Genomic DNA, 13958 nt, shown 5'->3' on the forward strand with positions numbered 1-13958 from the left:
CTGTAATGCATTTTCATGTGTAGGCAGCAATTCTCCTCTACATCCTAGGGCTGGAATCCTGTGTGGGGAAAACTGAACTGCTCAGTATATGTAAAAGACAGGCCTCATTAACTCTTGGACATCTTCTCATTTCTTGGTCATAAATCCTATTACCTTGTATTACAAACTGCCATAAAACTCACAGATAAAAGATAATTTATGCTCAGTGTACAGAAGCTAATGTTTCTGTACTCCTGAGAAGCACACAACCAGAAAATGAGAAAGTATGTATGTGAAACCTTAAGCCATTCATACTGAGCATGGCTAGCATGATAAACATGACTCTAAGGGAATTATGTGCTTCAGCCAGGGTATAGTCTAATGGTAATTGATATTACCAAATTTCTAACATAAAATGTATGAACTCTTGCATAAAATATCCTGCTTATAAAGACTGATTACACCTTATTAAAAATTCAAGCTTTCCTCCTTCCCCCACTACAGAATGAAATATGACATCTATTCAGTACACAGGTACATTTTTTTTCTTTTTTATTTTTTTCAAACTCCAATCATCAGATAAGGAAATGCTTCACAACGAGCATCACATCCTAGAATTCTTACAAAGTTTCCCTATTTCTGACTCCTATCCTAATTAGTGTTGCATGGCACACAAAAAACAACAGCCCTTGGAGTTGGCAGAATCAAAGGCAGCTCAATCTTTTATTTGCTTTTTCTCTGAAGCAATTTAAATTCCTCAGACTTTGGCACTGATTTTAACTGTACTGGTTATCTGCTCAAAGGAATATTTTGCTTTAGTGAAGACAGAGCAAATGTGCTCATTTAGGCTGCTTGTCATTAGTTTTCCTTTCCCATTCAGACAAAAGAAAATCTTTCATTGTCAATTTATAAATTCTGTAGCTACAAACTATGTTCTCATTGTGTGGGTCCTTCCATAGGTGCAACTCATTTCATGCCTGCTTTCTTTTCTTCAATATTTTATTAATATTGCTCAAAGTGGTTTGACATATATTGGAATTAATTTATCTAAATTTACATACTTACAATCTATATATCTAAATTTCAGCCTTCCACCCAGCTTCTCCATAGAGATCATGTAGACAGGTATTTATGGGATGTAATTATTCCCATGTTTTTCCTCTTTTCCTTACAGGAGCTCATCCTTAAAGGTCAGAAATAAACACAAGAGAGTTTACTTCCCTGTGGTTTTCTTTGCTTTCCATGTGAAAATATTTTTATCTATATATTTCAAACACTTGCACTGTCTGTCTATTTCCCAAGAAATGCCTCAATACTCAAAGTTCTAATTACTTGGATAATGTACTTGGATTCAGCACTTGGATAATGCCACTGGCTGATGAAAAAAGGCATTGTTTACCTGGTCCACCTTGCCTGGTAGTCTGCACTGGATCCCAAATCAGGCATTGTCCTTGCTGTCTTCCTCTTCCAACCCTGAAGTCTTTTAGCAAGTCCAAAATGCTTCCTGCAATGCTGTGGACCCTTTACAAGTGTGTTAAGTATTGATGTATTTCTTCTACCATAACCTTCTACACTAACATTGCAACAATGTGAAATCTGTCTCTTTCAAACAATTAATAGACTTTTGGTGGCTTTAGATATCTACTCACACCATCCTCCTCTCAGTTTCTGCACTGGTAGCTATAAATTCAGTAGCTTGACTTGTACTTCCGTTGATATCCTTCCTAGGGCTCCTAAGGAATTACCAGTCTATGTGCTGCATCCCGATACTTTAGACTCTGCCTAGGTACACATGACAGAAAATCACTCTCCTGCTACAACGAACCAAAGGCTAACATTATTTGCAAACAAAACCATAATTATGTTTTGCTCATATATTTTATCCAAAGAATCCAATAAAGATCAGATTCTTCTTCCCAAGAGAGAGAGTTTCTCTTCTACATTTATAGAAATGTTTTCACTCTACATTCATAGAAAAAGCAGCATGCTCTCAACTTTATAATTTGCATCAGCATTTGAATCTCAAAAGCTTGCTTCATTTATTGCACAGTTTCCAGACTTGCATTTTGAACAGTCAGTGGGTCTCCCACTGTGTTAAACTCCCTCCTACCTTGATTTTAAATTACAAAGAGAAGAGAGGGAAAAGAGAGAATGTCATGATTGGGGCTTTTTGGAAGAGCAAAATATCAAGCTGAACCCCATTAAAAAAAAAACAAAAAAAACCCCCTCAACCCCGCACACCCTCCCCCAAAAATAAAAACAAAACCCAAAACCAAAACCAACCAAAAATGAGAGTACTTCCAAACGTAGGATCCTTGTTTCTCTCAGTTTATGAACTACTCACTTTTTAAAAGAGAAACAACTATCAACTGTGCAGGATTAATGTTATTATCTGCTATTATCCACAACGCTTGACTGAAAATGCCAACAGCGACAAGTTTAAACCAACAACAAAAAGCTATTTTGTGTCAAAGTTAGCACTAAGGTTGATTAAATGGCCTGCCCCTATATCTGCCCCTTATTTCTGTATGCTAGAAACAGCCTGAAGTTTACTGTGGAACTTTGCCCATCCACAAAAAAAAAAATTAAAAGCTTTTTGTACAGCATTATTAAAAATAGAACAAAGAAGTTTCCAGAAAGCAAAACAATTAGCAACCTCCCATTTCTATTTTAAATGCGCAGATCATGTTATTTTTTTCAAGTTGTAAAGGCTTTAATTATTCATGGAAGACTCATGAAAGCAACCTTAGGCATTGCATTTTAAAGCTGCTTATGGAAAAGATGAATGAAAATAATTATAAATCTTTCCAGTCTTAGCAAGAGTTTTGTAAGCTAAACTAGAAATTGTCCACTTTATTTCAGCTCTTCAACATGTTCTTAAAAACACCCTAAAAGAAATTTACAGTTGTCAGCAAAGTACTGCACTCGCAGATCAATTACAAGCAAGCTACTCCTGACTTTTACATTTTAATCACAGTTACCCTTTATTTCTCTTTCCCTCTCACTCTGCTGCCTCCATCTATTTAGTTGTGCAACGAATGATCAGAGTAATTCCTCATCATACTGGCAAAAGAGCTCCCGTGCCTACTACCTTTCCTGCAGACACAGTGCTTCAAACTGTTAATAGAGCACCTGCCCCTGTGGCTTTAAATCTATAATCTCATGGAACTTCATTAATGCTTTTCTCAAATTACACTGAAACACGTCTTCAAGGTGCGAGGTTGTGTCAAATTTACCTGTGAATGTTATTTATTTTAATAGAATAAGCTTTCCAAGACAAACTGCGAAAGTTAGGTAAGCTTTTAGAAACCTTGCCAGGGGGAAAACATATTTTCAAAAAAATAAATGAATCACTGTTAGAGAACAGTGTTTGATGTTTAGATTTGTCTTTAATTTAAATCTCAGAAGCAGAAGATCAGTAAGATATTTTCTGTGTGTTGTTTTATGAATCAATAAATGCAATAACAGATCTGAAAATCCACAGAAATAACACATCTTAAATAAATTCCCTCGTTAATACTAGATGGACTCCCATCATAATGAACTGTGCCACTCAGACGACATGGGAGCTCTGCCTGATGTGTATGGCAGAAACTCCCTCATAAGTCCTCTCACATCTTTTCTTTGTTCCTCTTATTGAAGACATCCATATTGCTACTCAACATGCAAAAGGCATGTGTGCTAAATTTAGACTTACTGGAATCTAATTTAAAATATTAATTTTTTCCCCATTTATAATCAATATTCTATATTTACCCAATTCCATTTTCATACTTTCTGGTTTTCTTGTTTCTCCCCTTTTAAACAAGTTTATTGTGAACAAATTAAACATCATCTTTTCCAAAGGAGGAATTCAGAGCCCATAATTTGCTGTCCACTTGCCTGCAATGTATTTTATATTTCAGCTCTGACCCTACAGAACACAACGGATAAAATGAGCATTTAATGGTACAAGACCTATGGTGTCAGTGTGGGTGGGAGGTCAGTTTTATGACAAAGTAACTTTTCACAACACTTACAGGTTGAAGCAGGTAAATCAGCGAGCACTCCTGGATAACTATCACTGGAGAAGGAGTGATATTTGTTGCGTGAAAAAGCGTTTCCACCGATGCCATTGTTTGGTCAAAGCGTCCTCCAAGTCCACCCAGAGCCACAATCACATCGACCTAAAAGACAGAACAAAAAGACTCACAAGAAAAGTTTCAGGAATGGTCTTTGGATGCTGAAAATCCACAATAAAATCAGTTTGAGGAAAAAAAAAAGGAAAAAATCCAAAACTACTGACTATAGAAAAGAAAATGTCAAATACAGTTATTTACTCCCATTACTGATAAATACCATTATGAGATTTTTAAGCTGAGTATTAAAGCATCATAAATCCATGGCCAACATGTGGCACTTTTTAAAAGGACATAACCATTCTCCCTGAAATACAGGCCAGTCTTTGAAGGTACTAGCCTGTCTGTCCTGAATATATAGAGTCTAGGATATATCATTCCACACTGAAGCTCCTTGGGTAAGCATGGCATATCCGAGCCACAGAATCCCCAGTTCTTTGCATCATTTCATTATTATACTCACAGTTCACAGAGCAAATAAAGGAAAGATCAGGTTAGGCCATTATGTGCCATTCTCATTGCTGCCATACAGCATTTCAATGTACAAGCAATACCACTCAAAGGCTGGTTCTGCTCAAGATTAAAAGTAGCACCGTATGGAAAGTTCTGCCCCAAGTGACTAGGACATCACCTCCCAGCTGTCAGGGACAGACAGCCTCAGGAGCACTCTCCCATCCCAGTCACACAGAAGACACCTCTGGACTGCTTGCAATATGCCATGGAATTGGACTGCTCCTGCTCAATTCTCTCACACAGATGTTCCAGACTCTGAACACTTCATTTCCTATAAGCAGAAAAGTAGTATTCAAAAGGCTTGGTTATGAACTTTTAGGTACTTAAATAAAAGGTCACTGAGTGCAAAGTATTATTATTATTACTTCCATAATGTAGATCAGTTATGTTCAGCAACTGTATTTTAAAAAGCTAATGCTAAGTCATATCTAGGGCCCTGAGACATTGCAGCTCTGAAGTCTTTAGAAGCTACTATGACAATGGCCATCTGGTTAAGTTGCCAACTGTAGAGAGCTTAAGTCTATGGTTTCTGTGATTAAATGAAATTTTACTCAACCCAAGAGCCACATAATGGTGCTCTGTGTATCTGGAATGATGTATTAATAGCATCAGCTTCTATTTTTATTACCAGGTCTAGGGCTTTATGATTCTGTTGAATATTGTTTTGCATGGAAATTAAGGTCTTGAGGAGATATACCATCTTTCTCATCACCACCTGGAAAATTCTTCAGAGGCCAGAGTGGATCAATATAACACATTACACTAGCAGCAAACCCTGCAACAAAAAAACCTTTCCTTGTACTGCTGACAGCACGTATTTTCTGTGCAGATTACTGATCACACAGACCTAATGTACAACCAAGAGAATAGGGATGGTAAGAAAACCTACCCCTAAACAGAAGACAAAATAGCAAAAGGTAAAAAGCATGTGTTCCCAGCTAAGCCATAAAACCATAATATATTTTCCCTTTTATTGATTCCACTTTAGAAACAAACTGCTTTTGTTCAACTGGTGATGACTGTGAGTTAAAAGGGTGGATTGATTCTCTGAAAATAATACTACTAATATGACCCACCAACACCCATCAGCTCCCTACCAGACAGCCAGCAGTAAAATGCTCCTCTCCTTTCCCAAAAGAGGCCATGGAGAAAATCAGATTTACTAACCTGGAACCACAGTGAAAAGATCAGAATCTGATCCTTTGTTTTTCTGATCAGCATTGTTTTTCTTCTAAGCAATGGGACTGGAGCTCAAATATTAGTCTAGATTAGTCTTCAAGAAACCAAGCAGCTACTGTATAGTTTCTTGGTGTATATATGCCTCACCATACATGAACACCTTTTTTCTGGCTTTGATGGTTGGTACCAATATAAAAGGTAGGAATGAAGGAAAAAGAGAGTTCCTTTGACTTGGAATTGAAATGATGCAATAACACTCTAGAGGTGTCTTCTTTCCTTTCTAAACCCTTTTTTGTTATTACCACACATGTGCTTCCCATGAAGTACAGTACCCAGCTCAAGTTATGAAGTTCACAGAACCTCAGAGTTCTGCGGCAGAGACTGCCAGAGAACTGCAAGTTGAAGAAAAATGTAGCAAAAAACCCACTTCTTATATTTTTAAGTAATACAGAATCCTGCTCAAAGTCTTACTCCTTATTCAGTTGGAACAGTGCAGTCTTGTGGATTGGTTACCAAAAAGGAAGAAAATAAAACCAATATAGCATGGAGTAGAGGCATGTTGAAAAGGCATTCATAAATCAGAGGTATGGGGTTGAGTTGTGTTGGGAGAAGGATAATAAAGATATCTGAAAGGGGAATGTATATATTATTTAGGGTTTGCATGGATTGTGAAAATGAAAAATAAGCATGTGGCAGGTATGCAAACAAATCCAGCTGGAGTATGAGAGGAACAGACAGAGAGAAAAACTAAATTCTGCACTTCTATGACAATTGACAGGAATCCAGACATCGCAGGACTTTCAGAGCTTTTATTTGAAGGTCTAGGCATTCATACTTTGTTTATTGAAAAAAAACCACAAAAAGGCTAAGTGCAGCCAAAACCTCAAGAACCTTTTCATTCTAAAGCTATCACCTCTGCTAAAAAAAAACAACCTAAAAAACACAACACAAAAATCACAAACTAACAAAACAATCAGTTCCTTCTCTGCAATCACTGCTCTTGTCACTCTGCCAAGAACTTAAGAAAATGGATGTGCCATGAAAGCATGTACACAACTCTGTGTCATTCTAGAACCTAAGACAAAGTGAATATCCAAGGACTGGTACATTCAGATATTCCCACACTACAGAGAAGAAAGGCCATTCATTTTTGCACTATGATTTCCTGCATACCACAAGCTACAGAATTAATCCTGTTACTGCTAATGAGCCCAGCAGGCAACATTTGACTAACACGCTGTACTTCAATTGAAATGTCCATGCTTCACTTAAATGTCCCATCACCAGTCCCCTTACACAATTTGTTTTCACACTGTGTCATTCATTTCCTGGAAAAAAGGACATAAAATCATAAATAACTTCAGAGAACAGCTTATATCATTGCAGGCACATTCTCTTGGGCTATCTATAATCTGAATTAAATGCACAGTATCTTTAAAGGCTATCAAGCTTTAACTTAGAAATAGTTAAAGATCTAAGGGTAGAATCCAGTCATCTTTAAAAGATGCATGCATATGTTAGTATGTCTTGAGAAAGTTTTAGAAGTCACTATCAAAGAGCAGGACAGTTAAAAGGAGAAGGAAAGCACAGAGTAAAACTTTATGCTGGCAATTCAGGGAGGTATCTTTTTGTTCTCCTGCAAACTGTAATTTAGAGGGTGCAGTAACCAAGGGGAGCTGAGGCTCTCACCACATCAGAATGAAGTTGCTCAGGTTCCTGCTTCCACTCACAGAGATTATTGAAATGGACAACCTGCTGTAAACTCTTTGCAGGCTTGCTAAATTAGACACCGTCAAAGCTTGCCCAGCTGATATTCCTCTTTTTAGTATAAACGGGCTACATATAAAGAAGATTTTCACTTTATGACTGAGGAACATGCATTTAAGGACACAGGAAGCTGGGAACTGCCTGGAGTGGCTGAAAAGAGAGAAATACCTAGCTTTGCAATGTCAGCATCACCATGACTTGTAAGAGTGAAGTCCAACGCTCAAACTGACAGTAAATGATGCACGCTCTTTTCAAAACCAGGCTCATTATCTCTGATAAGAAATCCTCTCCCCAGGGAGAGGACAGACAACTCAAAGGACTTTCTTCCCCACAAGTTCACTTTCAGCCAGACAACTTGCAAACAAAAATGCCTAAGTCTCAGGGAGGTGGGCAGATGAAAGGAAACAAATTTACTAACAACTACCAGCAGCACTGAATGAACTGCAAAGAAGATCTCCCCTAAAAGGAAAAAAAGAAGGCAAGAGTAAGTGAGACCTTGTAAAAGCTCTGGAGTCATGACTAAACCTCCCCCTGCTCTGAGACCACCAATTGCTGATATCCAAGGTATTAGTATGCCAATTTCAGGTTAGGCATCTGATTGGAACATAGTGGGCTATTAGCACCTTCTCACTTCACTAAAATCCTTTCATCTCCACAGCCTTTCTTCATTTCCTAGAACTCATAACATGACTCCTTTAATTTAATTTTTAAAGGAATATTACATAGAAAACAAAATTATTGTAGTAATATGCATTGCATGTTGGAAGTTTGTTATATGCTGAAAAAAAATATATATACATATATCTTATGTTGAAAAACAAACAATTAAGTCATAGTGTGAATGTCACATTTATTATTGCTTTATTGGTTTGTCACTTCATCAATTTTGGGCAGTTTACAAGAAAAGCATTTTCTTCTTCATAGGGCAATTTGTCAGCTCAGGATGTGGTTTAAATTATTTTCTGGTCCTTGCATCAGCTTCAGTACCAAAGACTTAGAAACACACCAAGCACTTCCCTCCATAACAAATGGGCCAGAGTAGATTTTAACTCATTTGCCCGTAGCCTGTGCCAGAGCTCTAGTGCTGGCCACATAAGTAATTTTTTATATGATCCTCAAAATTGCAATGTAAATTTCATGGACTACTAAAATCCCACAATCCAATGTTAAATATGTAGCAATATATTGTTCGCTTGAGTGGACAATGTACTGGCTCCCCAGCTCAGTGTTTTACATAAAAGGTATGGCATTCATTTCTGTAGAAATGAGATGCTGAACCACACAGCAGCATCTGAACTTTGCTCAGGTAGAATTCTCTTTACTTTAGCCAGAATTTTATTGTTGCTTCAGCCATGTGACTCTTTTTGGGAACAAAAGCTCTCAGTCAAAGGTTACCATCCTGTGTACCTGAGATGATAACCTTCAATCAGCTTCATCCTCACCTCACTGACTCCACTAATCTATATATTATATTGTTCCAGCTCCCTCACAAAGCATTTCTTGTTTTTTATCGTCATTTTCTTACAGTTTCACCCAAGTGCTTTCTCTATTGGTAATGCTTTTTATTCGAATAAGAGGTTAATTCTCTCTGGTAATGACAATAAGCATGCAAACAGATTGCATTTGTCTGCTTAAAGCAAGAAACATGTATGATGGTAAGATGAAAATGAGAAAAATAATCTCAAAATCTAGAAACAGACTTGAGTTGCTGGAAACATTTTTAAGGTTGGTTTTACTATCGATTTGTGTTTACTTCTCTGGTTGAATAACTATTTCATTTCAAAAAAATGAAGCTTTGGTTTTGCCCTCTTTTGCAGGTAAATGGAATGTCTGAGAGTGTATATAACATAAACCAGCATTAGTTTTGTGGTACATGAATTTCATAACCATTGACTTAATTCTTTATTACTTAAAGAAACCTAATCAACAAAATCCTTGTGAACTGCTGGATTCCAAGCAATCTGAATTTGACTTCCTGCTTTCATGCTGAATATTTGTGTCTGACCTTGGTCAAACAATGCTCGCTGCGCCCGAGGTAGAGAGGGGACACCAACAACTCCTGCTCTGCTACTGCTGGTCAACTGGAGCGAAGCTCTAAAATTCTTTCTGTGTGGGAAGTCAGGATCAGTGGAATTACTTATTGCTTAAGATTTTCTGGTGAAGGGTTTGTAAGATTTTTCGGTGAAGGGTTTGTCTGTACTCCTGACTGCTACCATGCTGTGCTGAGTAGGTAAAAGCACTACAACTCTTCAAGCAACGTTTACTGATGCTTTGGAGGAAAATGTGTGCTAGTTTTGATCCATACACATTTCTTTTGTGAATGAACAAGGATTCCAGGACTATCAATCACTTGTCTTCTGAAAAATCATAAAATCTTCTCATCTTTTAAAAGAGTATTAAAAAACATTCACAAGCTAGCCTTTCTCTTCCCATAACTCAACTGCTGTAATCCACAGTGTGCTCTGTGGTATCACCACCATGGAAATGTGAAATCAATAACTAAACTGTCATATCCCTAAGAAAGGAAGTCCAGGATTTGTATTAGGAGCAATGCAAAAGGCTCTTGAAAGATCATACTAAAATGGTCTAGCAAATATCTTCCATGATCTAATAGCCACTTAATTCCAGTGCCAAAAGCTGTGTTTGGCACATGCTGTGGTTTTATTCATTCTGAATCCTGCCTCCAGGAGTTAAAATAAGAAAATAACTACAAACTCCCATCAATGAACAATTCAAGAAAGGAAAAAAATCTTCTTCAAGAGAATCTGTTCATTGTGAGCTTTGTATCCCACATTTCTCTTAACTCTGGCTCTCAGTCTTTACCATAGTAGCCTTCCTCCCTGTCCTTGCAATACATTTCCACGCTGTCACGAGATCCGCAGGACAACACAAGCACAAGCCCCTGCTTCTCAGCCAGCAGGGCCCCACCCCCTGTGCTGATGCCTTATTCCCTGAGGATACCACACCCTCAACAAGAGCCAGCCTGCAGCCCGTGCTGGAGGTTAACCCAGTCCCGCAGCATCAGCAGGTGGGAAGGACGCGGCACAGGCAAGAGGCTCATTGTTGCAAAGAGCCTCTCTTCAAAGCCTCTAGTCTTCCCCCAGTGGATATAAATCATGATCCAAACCAGGGAGCCTTGCCCTGGGCTGTGGCTCCTGCTGCAGCCTGCTTGGCAGTGTCTTGTACAGGAAGGTCCCTAGCTACTCAGGACCTGATGGATCAGGCACTGAAGTTCTGCCTGCTGGCCACAAACATGATCTATATCCTGTATGAGTGAGAGTGTGTGCACCTTTGCACATCTCCATGAGCCCTGACAACTTCCCTTTGATTTCCCTTACAGCTCTGTGGTGGCTTAATCTCAGCTGGCTGCCTGGCATTCACCCAGCCTCTCTCACTCCCTCTCCTCAACAGGACAGGGTGAGAAAATGAGATGAGAAAGCTCATGGGTCAGGACGAGGACAGGGAAATTGTTAATTATCAATTACCATCACAGGCAAAACAGACTTTACTCGGGGAAAATTAATTTAATTTACTGCCAATTAAAAATCAAATTAGAGAGGAAAAAAAAGGACAGAACTAAACCCACCTTTCCATCACCCATCTTTTTGACAGGCCCAGCTTCACTCCGTCATTCCTTACTCCCCTATCTCACCATTCCCCTGAGTGGCATAGGGAAACAGGGGACTGTGGTCAGTTCATACCAGCTCCTCTCTGCTGCTCCTTCCTTATCATGTTCTGCTACAGTTTATTTATATATATATATACATATATATATACACACACACACACTATATATACATACTATACATATATACTATGTATATAAAAATAGTTTTTATATATATAGTGTGTATATATATATATACACACACACATATATATATACACACAGAGATACACTTTTTTTTTGTTTGTTTCATCTGTGTTAAAAGTAATAGCTCAGGCACTGCACTTTCCCACTGTAACATTTAGCCGTGAAGTCTGTATAAAAGATGTCACAAGCAAGGCAGAGATTTGGAGGACCTTCACTCCCACAGCAGCATCACAGAGGACATAACAGCCTGAGGCACTTATGTCTAGCTAGGGTGAGGTGTTAGCTCTGCTATTTAAAATGTTTAAACTCTGGTTCACACAGGTCTGAAGATCTCCCAATAGGTCCCAACAGAACAGTAATGTTTTCAGCTGGTCTGAACATTAATCTTCATGATGAACAAGGGGATAATAACCTGTCCTATCATACTCTAGAGACAAATAGAAGACCTGAAACTAAAGATGGAAAATTTGTCCTGCGTCTCTCAGGCCCCATTCTGGGAATGGTTCCTCTTTTGAGTGATTTCACAGAATACTTGGGCAGTACACAATGACATTTTTTTTCCTAAGGGAGTGCAGACTTGCAGAGAGAAGTCTTGAATTTATACATTTGTTTCAAAGAAGCTGGACATATTTTTATACTGAAGGAAGTACATTATGATCTGGATGTCAATTTTCCTCGTCAGCATAGTTTCAGTATTTATAGCAGGTAAGTTAAACATAGCCTGAGCAATTACAGAATATATTTTACTTTTCTACACTGTCCTTTAGACCGTATAAATTTAGCCACACACTTAAAAAGAAATGGAGCATGATTTCTTTAACTGGAGGCGCTTGTGAAGCTGTAAACATTTTATGTTCACATTTAATTTGCAGAAAATATTGAGCTTTAATTGTTCAGTACTTAGTTGTTCAGTTGTTTAAAAGGGAAACTTGATGGGTTCTTTAGTCAAGCTGAAGAGACCATCCCCTGTCAGTAGCAAAGTAAAAGGCAGGTGATTTAATAAGGAATAGCTCAAGCATCAGAACTAGCAAAGCGTGGTTGCTAGGGCAGCTCTGCTATGAAGACCCTTCAGTCCCTACTTTTGTTGAGCTGCGTTATTTACTGTGGGAATACTGTAGGAGCCTTTCGTATGTAAGCAGGCTGCCTAATTTTCCCAATATTTGTTAAGAGTTAAGTTAGTCTACACCCCTCTGCCCCTTCTTGGACAGCATTGATATCAGCAAAGAGGTGCAGAGTTAAATGTCAGGAAAAGCCAAAGGATTGCAGAAAACAATGAGGCCTCAGGCAAAAACATTTCTGTGTAGCAACAGCCACACACTTTTACTTTCCAGTGGTTTTAATACCTTCCTCTCCCCTCTGTGCCAATACTCCTTTCTAGGTAAGGAAAGGAAAAGAAAAGAAGAGGAAGAGTCACCACCGCTTCAAAAGCTTTTACCAATTGTCACTATAGGACACAGAAGAACACAAGCACACCACCATTCTCAAGGTGAAGGAAGAAAGAGGTAGTTTATTTTCTGACTCCAACATTTATAGATTTCCAAAAGTGACAGCGGATTGGAGGGTGACAGTGACACCTCTCCAATCACACTGGACAAACCAACAGTCCATCAATTTTTTCCTCCTCCATAAAGGAAGACAAAACAATGGGTTATTTACAGAAAGTGTGTGATAAAGTTCACTACAAGAATGTCAACATCAGAAGGCTTAGAAAATCTTAAAAAAACAGGGTGACAACCAATATTACAATTTCACTGTTTCTCTGGGCTGTTCAAAGGCTAAACAAGAACATTATAAAAAGAGGGAATATGTCATGGCAAAAATACCCTAAATAATCCAAAACCAGTAAGGAAGAATTTTTATATACATTACTTAGGTTATTTGAATAGCCATTTATATGAATATAGGATAAAAAAAGAAGCCACAGGAAAAGTTAATTTCTTGACTGATTCACCCTCTGCATTAAGGACCAGATCACTGCAGCTCAGGAAATTATGAAAGTGTGCTCTCTAAAGCCAGTGTTTCTTACACTCAGGAATGTAGAAAACTGCTAGAAGTTTTTATGAAACTATCTCTGCAACAGCCAAAAACCCTGTCATTCTCGACAGGCATCTCAACTTAGTAAAAATAAACCAATTTGAGTTGTAAAAAATGCTCTATTATAATCTGCAGTTAAAAATTATCATACTAGCTCAAATTTCTTAATATGCTTAACAATAAACTTACATTCCATTAACTAAACAGAATCTAATAAAAACAGTTGTAACTTATGGGAGATTTCACAACACCACAGTATTCACATGTCAAGCAAAAAAAAAAGGCAAACAAGTTATTTATTAAAATCTCAGGCAACAAACTGAAGTCTCAGTCCTTGTATTGCAAAAAACTTCCTGGTGTCAAAAGACATGGCTGTTCAAGATCTCCCCCTACAATATCCATGATCACGACTGTGCCCATGCAAGTATGACAGTCTTTTGAGGATAATGATATGTCCTTTTAGCCCAACCACTTTCCCAGCATGGGGGCAGTTAGATCAGCAGTAGCTGCTCTCAGGGAAGCTGTGCTCCTGCAAAGCAAAAGGGGCTGAAAGG

General features: G+C 38.2%; 1 protein-coding gene across 1 annotated transcript in view; it reads right to left on the reverse strand.

Moving 5' to 3' along the window:
- The window catches only part of TPK1 (thiamin pyrophosphokinase 1), a 190160-nt gene that overhangs the window by 101492 nt on the left and 74710 nt on the right, over nucleotides 1-13958 (reverse strand). Inside the window, exon 7 of the mRNA XM_014308281.2 lies at nucleotides 3999-4145. Within this exon, the coding sequence (XP_014163756.1) occupies nucleotides 3999-4145 (147 nt within the window). The remainder of the gene's footprint in view (nucleotides 1-3998; nucleotides 4146-13958) is intronic.

Source organism: Geospiza fortis, unplaced genomic scaffold (assembly GCF_000277835.1).
Source record: "Geospiza fortis unplaced genomic scaffold, GeoFor_1.0 scaffold120, whole genome shotgun sequence".
Lineage (NCBI taxonomy): Eukaryota > Metazoa > Chordata > Aves > Passeriformes > Thraupidae > Geospiza > Geospiza fortis.